The sequence below is a fragment of the Diaporthe citri genome (genome assembly GCF_014595645.1).
Source record: "Diaporthe citri strain NFHF-8-4 chromosome Unknown scaffold_2, whole genome shotgun sequence".
NCBI classification, from domain to species: Eukaryota; Fungi; Ascomycota; class Sordariomycetes; order Diaporthales; family Diaporthaceae; genus Diaporthe; species Diaporthe citri.
In genome coordinates, this window is record NW_025064847.1 from 4,715,285 (window position 1) to 4,737,092 (window position 21,808).

The window sequence follows — 21,808 nt, forward strand, 5'->3', positions numbered from 1 at the left end:
AGCATCTCACTGTCCCACGGCGACAAAGGGGGCCACAAAACAGCGCAAGTGTGCTCTGTCGCTTGGAGGACTCTTGGCAGCCGGCTAGCGTCTCTGCGAAGTCTTGGCAGGCCGTGGCATTCTGCTAAGGGGTACATTGTGTCACCGGACATGAGGCAGTGCTTTTGCGGCAGGACTGGGGCAGGTCGGCCGCTGGGCCCTCGAGGCAGCAAGGTCACACTCAATCTCATAGACAAGATCCCCGGGCGGGCAGCCAATAGGCAAGGGGCAGCGGCGAGCCCCTCTGACTTTGGAACTGGCGGAATGTCTTGGCAAACCTTTTCATCCAGCGAAGAGAATAAGAAAGAGATGATGGGCGCCCCTCTCCCTTTCTTGTCCCGGGCGGATCTCCTCCTCTTCAATTCTTCGAAAAGGTCAAGAGGTCAAGAGAAATCGCGAGTCCAGAAAAGATATCTTGGACGCACCTGCCTGACTCCCAAGTCTTATCGATTGACTCGGCTGTCACTTCTACCCCACGTTCTTAGTGCGGAGAAAACAGTCCTCTTGGCAACCAATCAGTGCCAAGACTAGCACCCGACCCTGTTGAGCTTCGAGCTTGCTCCTTGCCTTGACCTCACCTGTCGCCCTGTCAGTCGGCACACGGCACACACCAGCAAACATGTCCTCCACCCAAGACAACGCAAGCGAACAGTCGCAGAGCCCCAACGCGGGTTCCGGCTCTGACGGCAACACCCCAGCATCCACCACTGCTGCATCCACCTCTTCAGCCTCCAACGCGTCCAATGTGAACGCGGATGAGAGCCTGGTCTGCAGGTGGAACGCGTGCAACCAGAGGTTCAACACTGCCGAAACACTCTACGTAAGTTAGTAATCAATCATTCTACTGTGGTATCATCTCTGGGGAACAGTGAACCCAACCAAGAGTCTCGTACGGGGTTGTCTTTGCCTGCCCTGTAATGTTGCACTCTGGGGTGGGCTCTACCCGATGAACCCCTGTAACACACACGCAGTCTGATTCTTAGCTAACACGCGAACCAGGATCACATCTGTGAGAGGCACGTTGGAAGGAAGAGCACCAACAACCTCAACTTGACTTGCCAATGGAACTCGTGCCGCACCACAACGGTGAAGCGCGATCACATCACCTCTCACATTCGTGTGCACGTCCCCCTGAAGCCACACAAGTGCGACTTCTGCGGAAAGTCCTTCAAGCGTCCTCAGGATCTCAAGAAGCACGTCAAGACCCACGCCGACGACAGCGTCTTGATCAGGTCTCCCCAGGATCAGCATGGCGGCATGAACCCATCCTACGGTCGTCCGGGAAAAGGTACAGTTATCCCATCTCTGTTTTCCCCTCGGGATATGCGCGAGGCTAATCCGCCTCTATAGCTCCGTCCAGCTTCTATGATCACAACGGCCATCAGATGCGTACTAACTCCGCCGCGTTTGGTCAGCCACCCCCGCATAGCTACTATGCTCACGGGGCTCCCCAGGCCTACGGCCCTCTTGGATACTACGGGCAGCCCATCCCCAACCACCGCGCCGAGCCCTTGGGCTACAGCGCTGCGTACGACCGCAGGCGCGGCTATGATGATCTGAATGATTTCTTTGGACACGCCAAGCGGAGGAGCCTTGACCCCGCCAACTACGCCCACGTTGGAAGGTCGCTGATGCCTCTCCACGGAGCCCTGTCTGTCCACACCGGTGGGCTTGGCACCCAGTACATGACTGCCGCTCCCGCTCTCCCAGCCATCGGTGGCGGCCACTCTGCACACAGCGCCATGGACCAGCACTACTACCTGCCACCCATGCCAAATCTGCGAACCAAGGGCGACCTCGAGCAGATTGACCAGATCCTGGAGCAGATGCAGAGCACCGTGTACGAGAACAGCGGCTCTCCCCCCAGCAGCCACTACCCATCCTCCTTTGACCTGCGCCACCAGTCCCCTGTTGCTAGGCCCAACCCCGCGAGCGAGCACTACGCCGTCTCTGCCGCGCAGCAGATGCCCTCGCCCCTGAGCGCCGTGTCCTCCACGACTGGAAACACACCAGCACACACGCCTCCGTCGAGCTCGCTCTCGTACACGTCAGGCCACTCCCCAGTGTCTTCCTCTGGCATGTCTCCCGGTGCGCGTCACGGCTCTTCTGCTTCTGTTGCATACCCATCATTACCCGCCACCACCTCCTTCGGTTCTTCAACCATCAGCACCCTCGGCTCAACTTTCGGCGGCAACGACCAGCGCAGGCTGTCTGGTGGCATGCTCCAGCGCGCCAGCGGTGCCCGCCGTGCCTCGGATGACTCGGAGAGGGCCACCACGCCCAAGGCTGAGGCCATGTCTCCTGCCTCGCAGTCAGACGACAGCGACATCAACGGCGAGCCCGAGCCATACGAGAACTGGCTGCAGAACGTCCGCGTGATTGAGTTCCTCCGCGAGGCCATCCGTGACCGGCTCAAGAGCGGCCAGTACTCCGACAGCGAAGGTGAGGACGAGATGATTGATCCTTCCCTGCAGGAGGCCGACAAGGGCCCCGAGAAGCCCCTGTACCCTGCTCTGCCTATGGACGTTGACGAGTAAACTGGGTTTATTTTACTTATTTCCTTTACTCTTTCGGTTTGGGCTTGGCTTGGCTTGGCTTGGGGCTGCATCTTCGTCTTTGGTGGTTAGCTACGATATAATCTGCTGCTATGACCCACTGTTTTGTGCGTTCAGTCAGTACATACCTGAGTATATATGAATATGAAAAGTCGATCTGCACCACATGAACTATCGTGTCCCAGACTATGTGACTTTTTGATGAATGAGCCCATCGTTCACATGGCTCCTACAACCCTGTGACCCTTGCAGAGATAATCACCGGAACCTGAGCGCAAATGCACACCGTTACCCTGATTTCTCTAGATTTAATGGGACTCAGATAGTCTCTACGAGCAGTACGGTTGGTTGTGCAGATACTTCACCTGGACAGCTAGTATGATCATGAACACGTCGTACGCACCTGGCTGGACTGCCATCGATGAGGCCTCGCGGAGGTGTGTTGCTACAGAGCTGCACCGTCGAGACATGATGATGCCATTATGCAGGCTACACCCAGTCAGACAGACGCCGAGGTCAATTGTTTTCTGTATATACCACCATCTCCCTCCCCGCAGTGGCAAACCACCCTTTTCAAAGCAACGGGAAAGGCTTGCACAGTCCACAATGCAAAGAACCGGCCATCAAGGCCACAGCGTGATGCATGGACGCCTTCTGTGGAATGATTTGAACCGAATCTGCGCACGATGTCAGCAGTCTGATGTGCCAGCGAGGGGCTTCAATTATCGCATTTCTGCTTAACGTACCTCACAGGGCCGAACCATATCACAGCGTGCTTGGGATGATGTCGAGGACATTTTTTTTTTGTAAGGGTGGATCCGGCATCAATAAAACCTCATTCATCATCATAGGACTGTAGATTCACCCAGCGGCGCCCTGGAACATGTACTGTCTGCAAGCCTGCGGAAATATCGAGTCAGCATCAAGACTATGCGATTGTATATCAAGCCACTCACTGCTTTGAGCACATCCAGCTGCTCCGTCGACTGGTCAAAGACCGCGCGGTACTGCTGCAGGTTGTCCCGCAGGAAGTCCTCCTTGGAGGTTCTGCCCTCGCAGATCGCCTTCATCTTGATCTCCATCTCCTTGCGCAGGAACGGCTTCGCGAGGCTCGTCTGGAAGTTCATCCTGTCGAACCCCTCGATGAGAGCGACGCCAAGCTGTGTCGGTACGAAAACCTTCACGGATCTGCCGCCGCCTCCGCCCCTCGCGGCTCCGCCTCGACCTCCCCTGCCACCACGGCTGCCTCGACCGCCTCGGCTCCCACGACCCCCACGTCCGCCTCTGGTGGCCGGTGCATCTGCTTCTTCATCTTCTCCACCGCCCGCCGCCGGCTGTGCTCGATCTACGGCCTGGACGTACTCCCGCGTCTGGATCTTCTCGATGTGCTCTGCCATCGTGGCATCCGTGCCAATGCCGTTCGCATCCATCAAAGCCAAGAGATCCGCCTCCGTTAGGTATCCTGGCGGCGTCGTCTTACCCTCGGTCATCATCGCCTCCGTAGGCTCGAACACCTCTCCCACTGTGAACTTGGGCAGCTCGGCCGTGTTTGTCCAGTTTTCGTAAGGATACACGTCGAGGTAATTGCGCTCCAAGACAATGACTCCGTGAGCATGGAAGCCCTCGTCCCCGTACAAGATGTCCACATCCGTAGCGGTGCCTTTGGCATCTTCGGAGCAGCATGCAAGGAACCGACGGGTTACAAATTCGTACAGAGACTTTTCTTGGTCGTTTAGCACGGAAGGAGCTGCGTAACTGATAGGGTGGATCGGAGGATGGGCTTTGTCGTTGTGGCGGCCATTTCTCGGCTGTTGAAAAGAGTTATCCACCAGGTCCTGGGCAAATTGTCCCCAGCGGTTGTCCTGTGTTTGCTTTCGGACAAGTTCCCGGAGGTTCATGCCCTTGTCGAACTGGTCCGTCTCCGTTCTCGGGTAGCTGATGAAGCCACGGTTGTATAGGCTCTCGGCCACAGTGAGAGCCTGCTGACCCGTCATCCGCAGGAATCTGGTTGCCATTTTCTGAAGCTCGACAGTCGTCAGGGGCAGGGGCTTCCACTTCTTGGTGGGCTTCTCCTGGACCTTGACAACCTTTGCTTGCTTTGCGCTTAGGCATCTCTCGTAAAGAATAATGACTGTGGGCCTGTCAAAGAGACGGTGTCGCTCCCAGTTGAAAGTGACGCTGAGGCCGTCTTTCTTGTGTGTCACCTTGATACCCCAGAAGTCTTCTGACACAAAGTTCTGTACCTTGAAGTACCGATCTACAACGAAGCCCAGGGTGGGAAATTGACAAGACCCTGCGAGGTTTAGTGATCGATTTGTATTCGCATGGGCAAAAATAACAAACTAGGTCAAACATACCATAGCTGATCATGGCGTTTTGAATGGGTCCACCGAGCGAGCGTAAACTGTTGGTGAGGAACCGAGTAAAGGCGTATCCAGTCCGCAGATCCGATTCGATTCTGGCCTGGACAGCATCCACTTGCCTCTGATCGAGGTCTCTCAAGTGGCGAGCCGCATTGAGAATATGACTTGGGGGCGTCAGTGCGCACCTCCCATGAAGGGTATGTCCGAATCGACTTACGCCCTTTCGATGTTGCTGAATTGAGCCCGTTTGACCTCGATTTGAGGGTTGCCTTTCTTGGCCGCATCCCGGATCTCACCTCCAATGTGCTCCCCTTCACGGTCACAATCTGTCCAAATGAACAGGGCTCTGCAGTACCTTGCCTGCTCCTCGATGTTCTTGGCAACGTTTCCCTTGTCCTAGTGACATTCAGTGACATGCTCCATGAACACACCGGTATCGGTCTTACTTACATTCGAAACAAATGTGGTAATGGGGGCACCAAATAATGTGACGGGGGGTGGGTAGCTCCAGTTTTTGTAGCCAGAATTGAAGTCTGTGCTGGTGAGATGCCCGGTGACAGCGGTCATGGTCACGCTGCAATTGCCCCATGGCGGACCAAAATCGAATTCGAAACAGTAATTTTTGATGTATTTGTTCTGAGTGTTGCGCTAAGCAAGAACTGTCAGTGTGGCAGTCCTCACGAGCATTGCTAAAATAACCCACCGTCTGAAGCTGCCCTCCCGACAGATGGCCGGCGACGGCTTTGGATATGGATGGCTTCTCCGCCACACACAGTATTCTGGGCATTTTTGACCTGGAGGTGCTGATGCAGCGGTGTCGATGCAGCGAATTTACACAAACGAGGACGGTTGTGAAGCGTTTTGACCAGTCGCTATAAGACAACATGCTGCGTGGGCCTGGGTCTTTCAAAACGCGTCCGCATTTGAGCAATCTTGGCTTTCCCGGCGCAAGAAGCTGCCAACATGACCGCAAGCCCTGAATGCGCGTCAATCTGGTCGAATTTGTCACGTATGATGATGGGCCGCCGAATTGGTCGTCCAAAGTCTGGGGAAACAGGCACGAGGCAAGCCTTCACGATTTCGTGGGTGCTGCATATACCCGCTGCTCTACACCTTGGCATGCGATTACCGAGGCTCTACTACGACAGGGGGTAGCAGGTGCGGTGCCTGCACGGTCTGTGCATTGTGGCCCGGCTTGGACGGTACACTGATCCCTCATGACGCGCATACCCCGAAACGTCTCTCTGAGCAGTTCCCACCTGCTGCTGATACTTGACAAGGGACAAGACTTCTTCAACAGCCTTTGAGCTTCGAACACATCTCGGCGTTTCTACAGGAATTGCGTTGTGCTTTCTATAAAACGAATCAGTTCAGATCCGACTCTTTCGCTCAATTGGCTCAGGATGGCGGTGCCGGCTCTGCTCAGTTTCCCAGACACGGTCGACTGGTCAAAGACGGTCGAGCCGTACATCCCTCAACTCTACGAGCTCCCGTCTAAGCTCGTGGATGTCTTGCAATCTCGGCAGAATATAGTCGACCTCTATCTGCACACCAACCCACTCATTTCTGGCCTCGGAATTTCCATCCTGCTCGGGGCAGTCTTCCTGGTGGTCGCAGAAATCAACAAGAACTACTCACAGGTAGACCGGTGTTGGAGCATCCTCCCAACTTTATACATCGCCCATTTTGATCTTTGGGCTCGGCTATCCGGGATCAGCAGCCAGAGAATAGATGCCCTTCTCTTATTTAGCACATTATGGAGTGTAAGGTGTTTCCCTCCCTCCACCTTGGGCGAATCGCGACGCTGACCGTGCTGCAGATCCGTCTGACTTTCAACTACTGGCGCAAAGGTGGCTATCAGATCGGTTCGGAAGACTATAGATGGTATGTGAAACTAGGCCTCAGGTCCCTATCCATACTCACACTCGTTTAGGGAGATCATCCAGAGCAAGGTTCCATGGTGGGCCTTCACGCTATTAAACATAACATTTATTTCCTTCACACAAAGCGTACTGCTGTTCTCACTGGCAGCGCCTGCCTACCCGATCCTACTGAGCATACAATTCCAGCCCGATCTAACTTGGTTGGATATTGTCTTTACCATCTTCCAAGTCGGACTCATTACGACGGAATGGTTTGCTGATCAGCAACAATGGGGTAAGCCAACGACGAGCACGCAAGGCATCTATTTGGCAAAAACTAGCCACTGACATAAAGCAGATTTCCAGAATGCCAAAAAGGAATACCAGGCAACCGGCAAGGCACCACAGGGCTTCGCAGAAGATGACTTGAAGCGAGGCTTCATAACCTCCGGCCTGTGGGCGTGGAGCAGGCACCCCAACTTTGCAGTCGAGCAGAGCATCTGGCTCACGCTGGGGGTGTGGAGCATCGTCACGGCAGAGGTCCCCTATGCTTGGACCTTGATACCTGGTTTCAGCCTTGTCTCCCTCTTCCAAGGGTCGACCTGGCTCACGGAGCTCATCACTGCTGGGAAATATCCCGAGTACAAGGACTACCAACGGCAAGTTGGCATGTTCGCGCCCAATGTTCTCGGGTTTGGCCCTTACAGACCGCCTCAACCCCAGACTAAGGCCTTGAAGGAAAAGAAACAGAAATAAATGGACACTAATGGTGACGAGACGCGGAGGGGCCACCACGGTATAAGTTGATGCAGATGGGGTTTGGTAATGTTGGAACCGACAGGATAGGTGGTGATAGTTTTATGGGGATTTTGGTGGAGCGGATCCCTTTTGCTTCCTCAACCCATGGTATGTGCCTGTCTCAAAGACTTGAAGCATCGTACTGGCTTTCATGGTCAGACAACCGAGCTGGGAGCACGGCTTGTTCGGCTGTGATCCGCGAGTTCAGTTGTTACGGGCAGTCCCGAACCGCTGTGGATCCCAGTTTGGTCTGAAGAAGGGATACAGTCTAGTTGCTCCAGAAAGCCACGTTTGGCATGTCGACTTTCCACGGCAGGCAATCCATTCCATCGATTTGAAGGCGTTCCGGTGTCACAATCTTTATCTACAGCTAATAGGTGCTAGTTGCAAGCCTCCATGACCACAGCTTGCAAGGACTTCGGCGTTATGCGCTGTACGCTGTTTCCTGCGGTTGTACAGACCCACACAAACCTGTACAGCACGCCCTCTCATGCCATTGTGTTCCAGACAATCGCCCAGCAGCGGTGGTGTTTTGGGGGGACACGGCAGGCACGGCGGACACGCCGATGGGCTTCCTTTGCAGCTGGGGCGCATACGAGGTAACCTGGATTTCCTAATTTTCGGGTTCGCTGCCGTCCATTCTCCCATTCCTCAAAAGTCAATAAGTCATTTCGCCTGCCCTCTCAGTGCCGGTGTTTGGTGGTCCCCACCCGCGGCAGGATCCGCCCTGGGCTGCCACACCTGGCATTAATCGAGCCCAGGTCCGTGACCCGTTTGACCACACCTCCTTTCTAGAAGCTCGCGACTCACGAACTGCCGTTACAGACTGACTCTTCTGGTTACAGTAGCACTGCTCTAGCCCCGGGCATGAAACTAGACACTCGACGTCATTGCATTACCCCAACGGGCACACGGCATCACGCTTGTGATGTTGTACCCGTCAGCGTTCGTAGTTGCCGGGCTCATTCTTGTGTCGATCAAATGGCCCCTCCCCACCTAGATCTTGGTTCCACATGTATTATCCAAGGGTCCTCGTGGCACCTGGATCGCGGAAATTGTCGTGCAGGGGGTGCGGCGAGGACCCTGAGATCTTGAGGGCATCGCCGGAGATGCTGACTGACTATTAATAACAGATTCATGCCCCCCTTCAAGATCTCGAAGAAAATCCTCAGCTGTAATCATCTTACCCTCACCTTTCTATCATTTGAAGCGTTGCATCTGAATTTCTTCTCTCCCTTCGAGAGTCTCACTAGAAATTACACCTCAAAAACCATAACAAGATGGGCAACTACGTTTCCGCTGTTGAGGCCACACAACCCTCATCTCCAGGAAACACGGACACCACAAGAGCGCCGAGGTCCCGCAGGAGCTCCGTAGCTTCAGGGACATCATCTGTCGACAGCTCCAGCAGCGCTGAACAAGCCATGCGGTCATTTGCGGCAGCAACACCTTCATCGCCGTCGTCTTCGTCCTCACAGTGCTCTGTTGAGCAGACCGGTGATGTTGACCCACTCTCCCGGACTTTCCCCAAGCCAACCGAGGATGTCGACCTCGACGAGATGCTCGCCAGGAAGCCCCTGAAGTGGACCCTCGGCCACTACGTCAAGGAGGCGGCTACACGCGAATCGTCCAAGCCTGCCGAGGACAAGGACCGGCTCGCGCAGGACATGGAAGCTAAGAAGAAGGAGATGCTCGCCGCCAAGGAGGAGATCCGGAGGCTTTCTGCTGGCAACTAGAGCGGAGTGCCTACTGCTCGATCGCATAAGCCCTTCGCATAGTAAACAGCGGGGTCACGAGGTCTGTCTGAGATGTTCAGTGGAATGCCTGCTCAGATACTGGGATTCGGTCGAGCTGCAACACCATTTCGGTTTTATGTATTGGGCTGGAGGAGCGGGGGAAACTATATGAGGTTACACTGCGAGGCGTTGGGCGTTTGAGCGACACCGTTGGAGGAATACACAAGCTGTGAAGTCGATTTTGCCCCATAAGGATCGGTGGTCATCCTGTTGGAAATTTGCTGCCGAGATGTCCTGAGTCAATTCAATCTTTATATTGATACACAAACTTGATTCCTGTGATGTGCGCCTTTCCTTTACCCATGAGCAGCTGGTACTGGACTCGTCACTGTCTCCCGTGCTGATGCTCTGTTGATGAAACGCAAGTAGAGCAGTGTCGTCTCAGTGAATCCTCTCCGCAAGAGTAAACCCGTAAACCACTGAGGCCGCAAAATTGACCACATTGAGCAGCGAGGAGATGCCGTGAAGCATGCCGAACTTCTTGTTCAGCGCAGTCATCTCTTGGCTGTGTGGCTTTGGGTCCCAGCTTCTCTTGCCATCTTTCTCTTCCTGCTTCCTCCTCTCCGCGATGCAAGCCACTGACGCTGGCAAGAGGACAACCCAATTGGCGAGCCCGGTGATGAAGACGGTGGCGAGGGGGAGGAGAGTCCCCCACCTATTGGCTGGGTCGAACAGTCCCTGCACGCCGCCGGCGGGTCCAAAAGGTCTCCCAGGTAAAGTCGCGGCAAGGACGACGGGTAGCGTAGTCTGCAAGCCAAAGTACCACGGGAAGGTGTTTGTTTGTAGATCTGAGAACTGAAGGACAGGGAGTGTCTTGAATTGGATGATTGTCCCTACACAAGTCTGTACCGTCGTTTGTCAGGACAAATCAGTGTCACGAGAACAAGTTCAACTGCTTACATTGACTGAATTATTTGATTAGCACACGCAGATAGGCATACTTAGGACGAGAATATCTTGTACTCACAGACCGTTGTCCCAAATAGAGACCCATATCTAGTTGCTCACTCAGCCATCTGTCTGCGGATCAGGTGAAGGACCAGGAACGGCAGAGGACTTACGCCAGGATATGGTACGGTGCACCGGTGAATATAATCGATCCTTGCGACATCTTGACAGCCTTGTGGATAACGGTGATGAAGGCGAAGTATGGGCTGACGAAGGAGGCAGGTTGTCTGAGGCTTCTGAGGAGGGGGCCAGCCAATTGTTTGAAGTGGTTTGTCAATGACGCCTCGGTAAGCCGAAGAGCAGACAGGGGTTGTACAGCTTCCCAAGCCCATGCCTGCTTATCGATAAGAGCTCTTACAAGGCGGGAGCGCAGGGCGGGAGCTCAGGAGCTCACATGCCTGCGCGTTGGCAGGGGTCCTAAGTGACAGTGGGCCCGACGCGCTCTCGCTGCCTGGAATTGACGTGACCTGGTACAAAGGGGACGTTGACAAACCCAAGAGCTTCCGTCGTCTTTGAGGGCGGTCGGAGGCATCTTTCTGTCTCTCGAGCAAGTTGGGTTTTTTCACAAATATCTAGTCTCCTCACATTCATCACCATGGCCGACAAGGAGGCGTTCGTCTACATTGTCGACGTCGGGTCGACCACGTCAAATTGCAACAATGGCAGGACCGAGTCTGACTTGGACTTCAGCATGCGCTACGTCTGGGACAGGATCGCCACCACCGCACAGGCATCACGAAAGACCTGGAATGTCGGCGTCGTTGGCTTGCGAACGGATGAGACCCAGAACGATTACCAAGATGGCGACGGCTACAACAACATCTCAGTCCTGAAGAAGCTCGGGCCTGTCGTGCTGTCCCAGATGAAGGAGCTCACACACCTCATCAAGCCAAGCAACACAGAATTTGGCGATGCCATGTCTGCTATCATTGTCGCCGCCGAGATGATCGGAGAGTTGACCAAAAAGCTCAAGTACACCCGACGGATATACCTCGTCACCGATGGTCAAGGGCCGATTGATGGAGACGATGTGGAACAGATCTCCAATCGCCTCAATGAGCTCGACATAGAGCTTATTGTGCTAGGTGTTGACTTTGACGACGCCGAGTACGGCTTCAAAGAGGAAGACAAGCCCCAGTTAAAGGCTACCAACGAGGCTATCCTCAAGTCATTAGTGGACAAGTGCAACAATGGAACATTCGGCACCGTCGCCGAGGCTGTAGAAGAACTTGACACCCCAAGGGTCAAGCCTGTCAGGCTGGTCAAGAGCTACGACGGGCCCCTTACCCTGGGGAACCCCGAACAGTTCGCGAGTGCCACAAGCATCAATGTCGAGCGATGGCCAGTGACCAAGGTCAACAGACCCGCTGCAGCTACGACGGTGACACTGAAGTCAGAGTCTGCTGCAACACAATCAACGCACACTCTGGACGATGAGATGGACGGAGTCGAGTACGATGACCCGCAATTCAATTCAGTGAAGCAGCACCGGACCTACAAAATCAACGATCCAAGCGCTCCCGGTGGGAAGAGAGATGTTGAATTTGAGGAACTCAACAGGGGGTGGGCTTATGGAAGCACGGCCGTGTTCATCCCTGACTACGACAAGGAACTTACCAGCCTCGAAGCCGTCAAGGGTTTCTCTATCATGGGCTTCGTCAACATGAACAAGGTGCGTCGGGTTGGATGGCCATCTTGGCTCCATTCTCTAACATGCCACAGGTCGAGCCATTCCTCACCTTGGGCGAGACCTCCGTCACCGTTGCCCGGTCTTATGATGAGGAATCGAAACTCGCTCTCTCAGCACTCGTTCGTGCTCTTTACGAATCGGAGACATATGCCATTGCAAGGCTCGTTTCCAAAGACAACAAGGACCCGGTCATACTTTTGATGCGGCCAAGCATTGAGCTCGACTTTGAGTGCCTGTACGACGCACCTCTACCCTTTGCGGAAGATGTACGGTCTTATCGTTTCCCGCCGTTGGACAAGGTCGTCACGATCACTGGAAAGGTCCTCACTGAGCATCCCCGTCTACTTCCAGATGACAAGCTCAAACAGGCGATGAGTGATTATGTTGACACCATGGACATCTCGGAATTTGGTCACGACGAAGAAGGGTGGGTATCCTGGCCTTCAATCTCTCATCTGGAAACTGACGAAAGCTTGCAGGAACCCAGCCGAATATGCTCCTCTTGAAGATCTGTACTCTCCGATTATACATCGGGTCAACCAGGCCGTTCGAGCTCGTGCTGTGGTGCCAGAAGGCAACATCGCTGCGGTCCCTGACATTCTCAAGAAATACTCTGAGCCTCCTGAGATTTTGATCAAACAGGCCAGGCCACAAATAGATGCGTTGAAAAAGGTGGCAGATTTGAAGAAAGGTATGATCTTGATCTGCAATGATGAAAAACACGCATACTGACACTTCTACAGTGCCCCCCAAAGCACAGGGCAAATACAAGAGAGGCGCGGCGAAACCTGAAAGTGGTCGTGTTGTGGAAGCTGCTATTGACCCACTGGAAATGCTCAGAGCCGGGGAAGAGGAAGTGGCCAGGTTGAAGCAAGGGAAACCAAAGATCGACAAGGACAACTCTATCCCAAAATTCAAGCAGTTGATCCAGCGATTAGACGAGGTCGACGACGACAAGGGTATTGAAGAAGCGACCAGAGACATGGGTGACGTCGTGCGATCCTTGATCAAGGAAAGCATGGGAGACAAGAACTATGACCGAGCGATTGAGAACATCGGGGTCCTGAGAGATACTTGCATCGGTCTCGAAGTGCCTGACCTTTACAACAATTTCTTGAGGGATCTGAAGAAGAAGATCTTCTCGGATGCGCTCGGCACAGGGCGCAAAGAGATGTGGGGAAAACTCAGGCTGACTGGCAAACTTGGACTTATCACCAAGAGCGAATCCGAAGTATCAAACATCACGGAGGACGAGGCAAAGCAGGTGAGGACTCCTTAGTTTCCCAACTCTCGCCTATGCCAGAAAGCTGACTTATCGTGCTTCCCAGCTTTGGTCAACGCACAAGTAATCCCTCAGCAGATGATCAGCTGAGCAGAGAGCAAGGCAATGTGAGGGCTTGTTGTCGGATGTGAGCAAGAGTTCCTTGCAGCTGGACTCAACCACCGAAGTGGGAAATTTCGCACAGTATATGGCGACACTCTCTGGTAGTGTAACAGCGGTCATCTTGTACGAAACCTTGATATAGTTGAGCAAGTCAAGGAAGACGATAAGACGGTCTCCAAACGATCTCACACGGCGTGTTTGTATCGTCGGGCTTGTGTGACTGCCCGCTTGATAGGGGCGAGCATTCTAGAAAAAAGGACAGCGGAGTGGCCACTCATTCTACTTGGCTCAAACATGTTGAATCCTGCAGTCTTTCCCTTCGGCATTGGACTTCCTCAGCTCTCATTGCCATACTTGAACCTGTGCTGTTCGCACGAAGCCTTCTCTTTATCTCAAGCGGGTAGATCCCAGACGACAGCTACTTTTCTACAAACCAAGACTCTCAGCCGTGGTGAGCCCTTAAAGAGCATGCCCTGTTCATCCGGCCACACAGTCTGCCGCGCCGAAATTTGAGATTCCCATTTCATGCTACCATTCTTATTTGAGCAATCAACGAATTTCCCCGGGACTGTCTGGAGGCAAACAGCAAGCCAGCCTCCCAGGTTTCAAAACGCCTATGCATCAGGAAGGCAGACCGCTCACACGGATCGTTTAAGAAGGTAACGTGGAAGTCCCTGCCGTCTGGGTAAAGTGATCCAAACCCCCCAAGCATCGCATCCAATTGCACTTCGAATAACAATCGACTGAAAGCCCCAACCCGCCCCACCGCTGCTCATACGCCGTCTGCTGAGAGATGCTTTCCACTCGCTCAATCAATGATTGGTAACCCATTTCATCTTTCTGATCAGATCCGTGTGCATCGTCAGCCACGACCAAGCAGTCAGTAACCCCGTTCCTGCCCAACTCGACCCAATTTGACAGCCGATGCGTACCACGGTCATTGTTCCATCAACATGAAATCGACGGCAATGGAGAATCTATCCAGGATGTTTGGTGACCAGAACATCTGGGAGACACCTGCGCCACCTCCGAAGAAACCTGAGCCTCCACGCCCACCACATCGTAGCAGTCGTCCCCATGGCAGGCAAAACACCCAGAAGCCCAAGGCGATGGATTATCCAGGTTCGAGCTCCGATGACGAGTACTCAGAAATGAAGACAAGGAACTGCGCGAACAAAGTTTTGCCGCGTACGAGTGGAAAACCTGTCGAACGAAGCGGCAAGGGCGCCAGCAGCAGTGGACCTGCCGCTTTCTCCGAGTTCGAGCAGAATACAACCGCCCTACAGGACCTTGGCCTCAGCGAGGGGGACAAATCCCCAAAAGGGGAGGCCTTTATTGCGTGGAGGTTCCTTGTACGCTACCCTGAGATGTACGTGGGCAAGAGCAACAAACCCAAAGTCATCCCGTACTTTGAGGAGAAGGCCCTGTTTGAGAACCAACAGTGGGATTTCTTCTATCTCTTCGAGCCCGATGAGAGGATCGAAGATCCAATCCTCCTCGTCCCTACCCGCCAGTTGTGCGCGCTGCTACGCAGAATCAACAGACAGCTCAAGATCAACCTGACCATTCCAGGTGGTGGAAATGAGAAGAAATTCTATACGCATTTCGGCATCTTGGATACACCTGTTCCTCGCTACCTTGGTCGCACAGATGATTTCGCCTCGTACAACAAGCTTCTACGCGTCGTGCCACAGCCCGAGGCAGAGGACGATCTCACGGGCCTGACTCAGATCCAGCGCGACGAGTTTGCAGAGATTGTGAAGAAGACCAAAGAGAGTTGGCAGGGAAGTAGTAAGGGCAAGGGCAAGTCGAAGAAGCGAGCTGTGCAGCGTTATGATGATCGGAAAGAATGGGGCCGCACCACCAAGCGTGTTCAGCGGTATCTGGGCCTGCGCGAGAAGGCTAATACCTTCGCGAACTATCGTGGTAAGATGGCATGTGTTGTCTTTTTCCTGTTTGCAGGCTGACTTGCTGTTGACAGCGTTTACTGGGCAGGAGCCAGAGCCTGCCGAGGATCTCACGCTTGATGTCGAAGCTCCAGCTCCTTTCGAGCAAGACGGACATGTCGTCTTTGTTTGCTTCGATATCGAGACCTATGAGAAGAACCCTGGTCTTGTCACTGAATTGGGGTTTGCCATTCTTGACACCCAGAAGCTCGTCGGCGTTCCACCTGGTGCTGGTGCTCGAGATTGGTTCGACTTGATCCAGAGCCGCCACGTTCGCATCAAGGAGTATTCTTACATGAAGAACACGGAATACGTTGAAGGATGCCCAGATAGCTTCATGTTTGGGTAAGTATAGCCCTTTCTTGTCGCTTGACCATGACCACAGCTAAGAGCACATCAGAACTTCCGAGTTCATCCCGTTGACCGAGGTCCTCGGGGTCGTCGAGGGGATCATGTCTCCCAATTCGGAATCAGGGCAGCTGAGAAAGGTGGTTGTCGTTGGACACGACGTCAAGCAAGATGTCCAGTACCTGCACTCTCTTGATTTCGACGTGTGTGAAATGGAGAACCTCTTGGAAATTGTCGACAACCAGAAACTGCACCAACACCGGAGCAAGTTTTACAACGGACAGTCTCTCTGCACCGTATTGGCAGGTCTCAAAATACCGTACCGGTTCCTGCACAATGCGGGAAATGATGCGGTGTATACATTACAGTCACTTCTCCGCCTCGCTGTCCTCAAGCGACAGGAGAGCCTGGTCAGGGCGTGGGAGAAACAAGCCTCGTACGCGTCCATGGTTACTGTCCCGTGTAACGCACCAACTGACAGAGTGTCCCAGATCCGGAACTACGAGGCGGGGAATTGCGCCTGACGCAGAAGCAGGATGGAGCACTGGCGGCGAGGATACTGATGGTGGTCAACCTACTGTCCAATATCTCGGTACAAAGAAGAAGAGTGAGCAACACTGATCCTGGCGCTAGGCCGTTTCGGCTGACAATTTGGCTTCAGATTTTGAGGACATCCAAGTCGAGGAGCAGGAGACCTCCGGAGGTAACAACGACTTGTGATGGTGAATTGGCGCCTGACAAAGCGTTGGAAGAGATAGCAGGCTTCGACGCGCACGTTACAGAAACTGGAAACTCATCGAAGCCCGTCCTCAAAGGACTTTCTAGATGGCCGAGAGTTCCAGGCCGTGGCAGCATGCACACGCAGGTGTGATGTGAAAGTTTGACAAGTATTGAGCAGAGAACATACGATTCTCCCCATGCCTGCTTTTGAAGGCACGAGATAGACATAGCGATGAGCTAGGTTTTGACCACACCAAGGCCCCCGTCTCATTTCCCCGTGAGATCAATCCGTGAACGCCGTTGCTATGTGTCGCCGTAGTTTATACACCATCCGAAATATACAAGAGAAGGCCAGAAGAAACCCTCCTCATCCCTGGCGCCTGAAAGAGTCTACACCCGTCATGACGAAGTCTTTTCCAAGAACTCCTTCGCCTCATTCACTTTCGTCGCCAGGTACGGACTGCCGCCTCGATCGGGGTGGTTAAGCAGCATCAGCGTTCGGTGGGCCTTTCGGACCTTTTCTTTGGTGACGGCGCGCTCGCTGTGGGAGCCGGTCAGCCAATCTTGGCGCATGTGGAGGTGTCTGTTTCCTGGAGCGAATGGAGGGAACTCACTTCAGGGAGAGGATCAGGCTCGCCTCTTTCCTGTTCATGCGCGGCTCGAATCCGCCCTTGTAGAAGGCCTGGCCCATCGCGCCGACGCCACCACGAGACCTGCGCCATGCGATCGTTGCTGCGCGGCCCTGTGAATACCGCTCGTCAGTGAATGCGCAGAAGCTAGGAGAGGAGGGAGACGTACGAAGAATGCCGCGGCGGCGATGCCGGTTCCCCACGCAAGTACTGATGCCATTTCTGTTGTGGAGGTCGGGAGTGATCTGTCTGGGGAGAAGATGTCATGGGTGAAAATGGAATCCCGCCTGCAGGCACTTTTTCAACGAGCCGGCCGACGGGCTTGGCTGGTCTGCCACAGTGGCAACCCCTGCAGCGGCGACCCGCCCGGCCGCCTTATCGGATGCTTATCAGATTTCGCCCGTCAAAATTTCGAGAAACTTTTGGGGGATCGATTTCTGTAGAGGCTACTCTGAATCTTGAAGCATATCACACACAACAGGAGGCTGCATGTTTGGTCGTCCAAGATGCGGTATGCTACCCCGCTGCACCATAATATCCTCTTTGAATGTATACTGACATCCTCTGACCTACAGTATCGAAACCTGTTATTTCTGCAGGTTAGTATTTTGATCCCCATCCTGCTGAGGCGTGATGCCTGCGATAGCCTCAGCTAACATGTCCCTCCCAGCCGGCCGGCGTACCCTTCCAAGGGTATCACCTTTGTCAGGAACGATGCCAAAGTCTTCCGATTCTGCGTACGTCCCCCCCCCCCAAGTCTCCTACAAGGAAGCAGCAACACCCGGACTGACATGTCGCCCAACGACAGCGGTCGAAATGCCACAAGAATTTCAAGATGAAGCGTAACCCCCGCAAGCTGAAGTGGACCAAGGCCTTCCGCAAGGCCGCCGGCAAGGAGATGACGGTCGACTCGACGCTGGTGTTCGGCGCGCGGCGCAACGTCCCCGTCAAGTACGACCGCGACTTGGTGCAGAAGACGCTTAAGGCGATGGACCGCATCGGCGAGATCCGCAGGCGGCGCGAGCGCGTCTTCTACAAGCAGCGCATGGCCGGGAGGAGGGCGCAGCAGCTGCGCGAGGCGCGCAAGCTGGTGGCGTCGCACGAGCACCTGCTGCCCGTCATGCGCGCGAGCGAACGCAAGCGGCTCGAGGAGGAGGGCGTCGTCGTCGACGAGGCCCAGGTCACGGCGCAGCACAAGAAGAAGCGCGCGGCCAAGGCGTTCGGCGGGGAGGTCAGGCGGAGGAGGGTCACGGTCGATGGCGATGTCGTGGAGGACGAGGAGACGGAGCGGGTGCTCGTCGACGAGGACGCCGGGGACGACGACGGGTTCAGCGAGGACGACGGCGAGGACGATGGCGACGAGGACGACGATATGGATATGGACTGAGTGTCTCGTCGGGGGACGCGCGATTGGCATCGTGCTTGCGGCATGGCGGAGTTCTGGGCGTTCATGGGAAAAGCAAATGGTTTCACTGTCAGGCTTCACTCAAAGATTCCCCAGAAGTATTGGGACAAGAAACAAAAGGGGACAGTATATTATCCCGATTAGAGCTTGGTACATCAAAGTCACAGGCGGTCAAGAGTAGAGGCAGCAAGTGAGTGTTTTACAAGGCCAACTGGTCACCTCAATGGTCTAAACAGATCTTCGGGAACAGTAAATCCCTGTGAGCCCAGCCAATATCAAACTGTACATCGAGAACCGTCCCTGCGGATGCCTTGCAAGTTCCTGATCCGCAGCGAGCCCCCAGGACCTCAATTTGTTCCTGTACTTGCATTTCGACAATTATGCGGGCGCAAGTCGGCTCCAGGTGGAGTTCATTGATAACTTCCCTCTATTATTGTAGTGCTCCAGCAACCAGCCCGTCCATCAGGGCTAAGCTCAGAGATTGTAGAATGATGCCGAGAGGGAGGCACTCAAACAAAGGGCACGACTGAAGTATCCTGCTCAGCGCTTGACTTCCCAACCGCTTATCCTATGAATCGTGAGATCCTCCGAGGTCTAAATCGAGCTCGCACTGATGGCGAGTTCTGACAAATGTGTTCTCACCAGCGAAGCCAAAAAAACCCTCATTACAGAACATCCACAATGGCCCCCGAGCGTAACATCAATTGCAGTAGAGGTTCACAGCGTCAAGGCACTTGCTGTTCACCTAGCAGACACACGACGGCCCGGTAATCGTCATGGGCCATGGCAATCAGGCGCGAGACTGCCTGGAGTGAAGTGACGAGCTTCTGTGTCTGTCTCAAATAAAACATCGCTCACCGCGAGCCTGACAGCTCCTAGAGCAAGAGGGCTGTCGGCGCAACTTGGCGCAAGACCCGTGACGCTCACTCCATGTCCCTGTCATGCTGGTGATACGTCTTCGGCGGGGGCGGCAGACTGGAGTTGAGCTCCTGCTTCACCTTGTCCGCGATCTCCTGACGCTTCGTGCTCTCCTCAGAGTCGTCGGCGGGGGGAGCATCGTCAGTCCAGTTCCCTGCGCCGCCCCGGGAGCTGAAGCCGGCCCTGGGCTTGCCGGCCTGGGACGCGCTGACGGCGGCCTTGGTCCTCTCCACGACGTCCTGCCTGTCCTGCGACTCCGCGATGGTCGGCGGCTCGGTGTAGTTGCCGGAGCCGCCCCTGCCGACCCTCACGTACTGGGGCGCGTGCGAGGCAGCAGCCGACGCTGGTGGTGCTGCTGCTGGCTCCGCCGCGGCCTCATGCTTCTGCGACTCTGGGTCCTATTGTGGTGGGGGATGTTATCAGGACGGGCTGCGGGGAGAAAATAATGCAATCGCGCACACACACAATGAAGGCGCACGGAGATGACTGACTTGAGCTTGTTGCGCCCGTGCTGCCTCTTGAATTTCCTTCTCAGAGATGAAATTACCCGCGCCGCCGCGCCCAATGCGCCTGAATACGTCGGACATGCTGTGGGGTTCTTTTTTTTTTCTTTTTCTTTTCCTTTTACAGCTGTAGCTATGACAATGAGGGAAATGACAGTGGACCACTCGGCAAGTTCGATGCGGACACGCTGGGACTGTAGAAAGAGACCGGTTTCTGTGCAGTACCAGTCACCACAGTAAAAAGGGCTCCCGGATCGCATTGATGCCTGGATAGGCACCGCTCGACGCCGGCGCCCGTTCGATACTCCAAGTGCAAGAAGCCCCGCTAACCCCTGATGATCTGTGCCTTGTGTGCCTCGTGCCTCGTGCCTGCTGCTGCTGGAGGCCGCCTGGCGGCCCCTGCCCCCTGATGCACGGCTCAGCGGGCCTGCAAATAGATGGGTGTGATGGCGGTCTTGGATGGTAGATGAGAAATATTTGACTGCCTCTATGTCCCCAATCTCACTCTCTGAACTTTGTGCTGTATGCTCTCCTATGTGTGGGCCGCAACTCATATGCACGCACAGCACGCACAAGCGCCGCGGCTTTCACAAGACCGACATCGGCTTCCAGCGAAGGAGGGGACCGGCTTCACCTTTACGCCAGGGACGGGAGTGCCCTATCCCGCCATGACGGGAGCCCATGGCGCGAATGCCTATCCTATGTCAACTGGAAAAAAAAGGCCAACCGCAGAACGGGGCGCCGTGGCCCTGACTACAGCCCGGCTACAGGCGAGCCGTTGCTCAGCTCTGTGTCTGTTGGCACTCCTAATTAATGCTCTTCGCGGGTGCGCACCTGGCCTGAGCCACAGGCCTCTAACAGTCTGCGCCCCGCGCTTTGGGGCATGGGGTCTGGAGAGATCAGGACAATGTACCCGTGTGGTCCTTCGGTACTCGCCTGTTGGGCGGGTAAGGCTGTGCTGATCCTCATCCTTCACCCCCTCTATTTTTGGGCCCGTCGGGAATGTCCACACATTGCTGCGCTATGCCCAAGTGGTATGCTGTGGTAAAGCCCTCGTCGCTGAGAACGGCAATGGAAGTTACTGCTGTGCCGTTCGTTTCCCCGGGGGGGGGCCCCTTTGGGGGCCGGGCGCAACTCCTTTCTTCATCCGGTCGATACGTATTCGCGTGGTGGTTATTACGAGCTTCCCCATCAGTATTATTAGCAGCTCTCCAGCGCCAATCCGGCTGTCTCGGTCACGGCATTTGGGGAGGACTGCTGATCATGAAACGTCGACGGATAACAGCGGGCACCCACTCCCCCCTCCCCCTCGCAACTGCCAATGGAGAACACATGCTCCGTGCCGCCTGGTGGCTGTTTGGATCCCGGCCAGCTGGGCAGAGCTGAGAGCCACGCAATCCCGCCCTACGGTGGCGTACTACATGCCTGGGCGGGCTACTGCGCGTCGTGTGGCAGCACCACAGTGCTGGCAGCAGTAGAAACGTTGGCTGCACTTCAGTAGGATTGTTGTGTATTACCTGGCCTCTTACTGCACTTGCAAGGGTTGAGCACCGCTACCGTCGCAGAAGGATTCGAAAACAGCACTGGACAGCAGCAGCAGCAGCAAGCCCCCCGCCGTCCGGAGTTGTGGGCTGGGCGGGTCAGCTGCCTCCATCATTGAGACGTCATCTGCTGGGCCAACCTCTGGAGGCGCACCTCACAGGACCTGGCGGCGAACCCACTTGGTGCCAGAGTCCATCGTGAAAGAGTCCAGGCGTCCGCATTTCTCCAGAAGGGACCGGCTCCACGCCGGCCAGGTGCCACGAGGGACTCGTCTATGTGTTACCCCAGGTGTGGCGACGCGGGTATCGTGAACCTTCCGAGAGGCACGTCATCGTGCGAGCAGAGGGGCACACAGCGTCCCG

The 21,808-nt window shown here is 55.0% G+C and overlaps 10 protein-coding genes across 10 annotated transcripts; 6 read left to right on the plus strand and 4 right to left on the minus strand.

Moving 5' to 3' along the window:
• Window positions 1–658: 658 nt before the first annotated feature.
• INS49_006837 (uncharacterized protein) lies at window positions 659–2,576 on the plus strand (the record flags this gene model as incomplete). The annotated part of the gene is made up of 3 exons (XM_043167604.1): window positions 659–859; window positions 1,039–1,327; window positions 1,390–2,576. 3 exons carry the CDS (start codon window positions 659–661, stop codon window positions 2,574–2,576), a joined length of 1,677 nt encoding a protein of 558 aa, XP_043028748.1.
• An 879-nt stretch (window positions 2,577–3,455) lies between these two features.
• INS49_006838 (uncharacterized protein) lies at window positions 3,456–5,744 on the minus strand (the record flags this gene model as incomplete). Its single annotated transcript, XM_043167605.1, has 6 exons — window positions 3,456–3,494; window positions 3,551–4,887; window positions 4,952–5,121; window positions 5,175–5,353; window positions 5,408–5,605; window positions 5,661–5,744. The coding sequence occupies 6 exons, from the start codon at window positions 5,742–5,744 to the stop codon at window positions 3,456–3,458; spliced, it is 2,007 nt and encodes a 668-aa protein (XP_043028749.1).
• A 616-nt stretch (window positions 5,745–6,360) lies between these two features.
• On the plus strand, window positions 6,361–7,575 carry INS49_006839 (uncharacterized protein; the record flags this gene model as incomplete). Its single annotated transcript, XM_043167606.1, has 4 exons — window positions 6,361–6,597; window positions 6,777–6,841; window positions 6,891–7,114; window positions 7,178–7,575. The coding sequence occupies 4 exons, from the start codon at window positions 6,361–6,363 to the stop codon at window positions 7,573–7,575; spliced, it is 924 nt and encodes a 307-aa protein (XP_043028750.1).
• A 1,322-nt stretch (window positions 7,576–8,897) lies between these two features.
• On the plus strand, window positions 8,898–9,353 carry INS49_006840 (uncharacterized protein; the record flags this gene model as incomplete). The annotated part of the gene is made up of 1 exon (XM_043167607.1): window positions 8,898–9,353. The coding sequence occupies one exon, from the start codon at window positions 8,898–8,900 to the stop codon at window positions 9,351–9,353; it is 456 nt and encodes a 151-aa protein (XP_043028751.1).
• A 441-nt stretch (window positions 9,354–9,794) lies between these two features.
• On the minus strand, window positions 9,795–10,524 carry INS49_006841 (uncharacterized protein; the record flags this gene model as incomplete). The annotated part of the gene is made up of 3 exons (XM_043167608.1): window positions 9,795–10,246; window positions 10,381–10,409; window positions 10,475–10,524. The coding sequence occupies 3 exons, from the start codon at window positions 10,522–10,524 to the stop codon at window positions 9,795–9,797; spliced, it is 531 nt and encodes a 176-aa protein (XP_043028752.1).
• A 432-nt stretch (window positions 10,525–10,956) lies between these two features.
• On the plus strand, window positions 10,957–13,400 carry INS49_006842 (uncharacterized protein; the record flags this gene model as incomplete). The annotated part of the gene is made up of 5 exons (XM_043167609.1): window positions 10,957–12,033; window positions 12,084–12,478; window positions 12,531–12,742; window positions 12,795–13,315; window positions 13,380–13,400. 5 exons carry the CDS (start codon window positions 10,957–10,959, stop codon window positions 13,398–13,400), a joined length of 2,226 nt encoding a protein of 741 aa, XP_043028753.1.
• A 1,003-nt stretch (window positions 13,401–14,403) lies between these two features.
• On the plus strand, window positions 14,404–16,449 carry INS49_006843 (uncharacterized protein; the record flags this gene model as incomplete). The annotated part of the gene is made up of 5 exons (XM_043167610.1): window positions 14,404–15,361; window positions 15,417–15,726; window positions 15,782–16,165; window positions 16,221–16,336; window positions 16,391–16,449. The coding sequence occupies 5 exons, from the start codon at window positions 14,404–14,406 to the stop codon at window positions 16,447–16,449; spliced, it is 1,827 nt and encodes a 608-aa protein (XP_043028754.1).
• Window positions 16,450–16,848: 399 nt separating this feature from the next.
• INS49_006844 (uncharacterized protein) lies at window positions 16,849–17,298 on the minus strand (the record flags this gene model as incomplete). The annotated part of the gene is made up of 3 exons (XM_043167611.1): window positions 16,849–16,990; window positions 17,064–17,191; window positions 17,248–17,298. 3 exons carry the CDS (start codon window positions 17,296–17,298, stop codon window positions 16,849–16,851), a joined length of 321 nt encoding a protein of 106 aa, XP_043028755.1.
• A 286-nt stretch (window positions 17,299–17,584) lies between these two features.
• INS49_006845 (uncharacterized protein) lies at window positions 17,585–18,465 on the plus strand (the record flags this gene model as incomplete). The annotated part of the gene is made up of 4 exons (XM_043167612.1): window positions 17,585–17,589; window positions 17,654–17,677; window positions 17,749–17,815; window positions 17,887–18,465. 4 exons carry the CDS (start codon window positions 17,585–17,587, stop codon window positions 18,463–18,465), a joined length of 675 nt encoding a protein of 224 aa, XP_043028756.1.
• A 941-nt stretch (window positions 18,466–19,406) lies between these two features.
• On the minus strand, window positions 19,407–19,988 carry INS49_006846 (uncharacterized protein; the record flags this gene model as incomplete). The annotated part of the gene is made up of 2 exons (XM_043167613.1): window positions 19,407–19,799; window positions 19,893–19,988. The coding sequence occupies 2 exons, from the start codon at window positions 19,986–19,988 to the stop codon at window positions 19,407–19,409; spliced, it is 489 nt and encodes a 162-aa protein (XP_043028757.1).
• Between the last annotated feature and the right edge of the window lie 1,820 nt (window positions 19,989–21,808).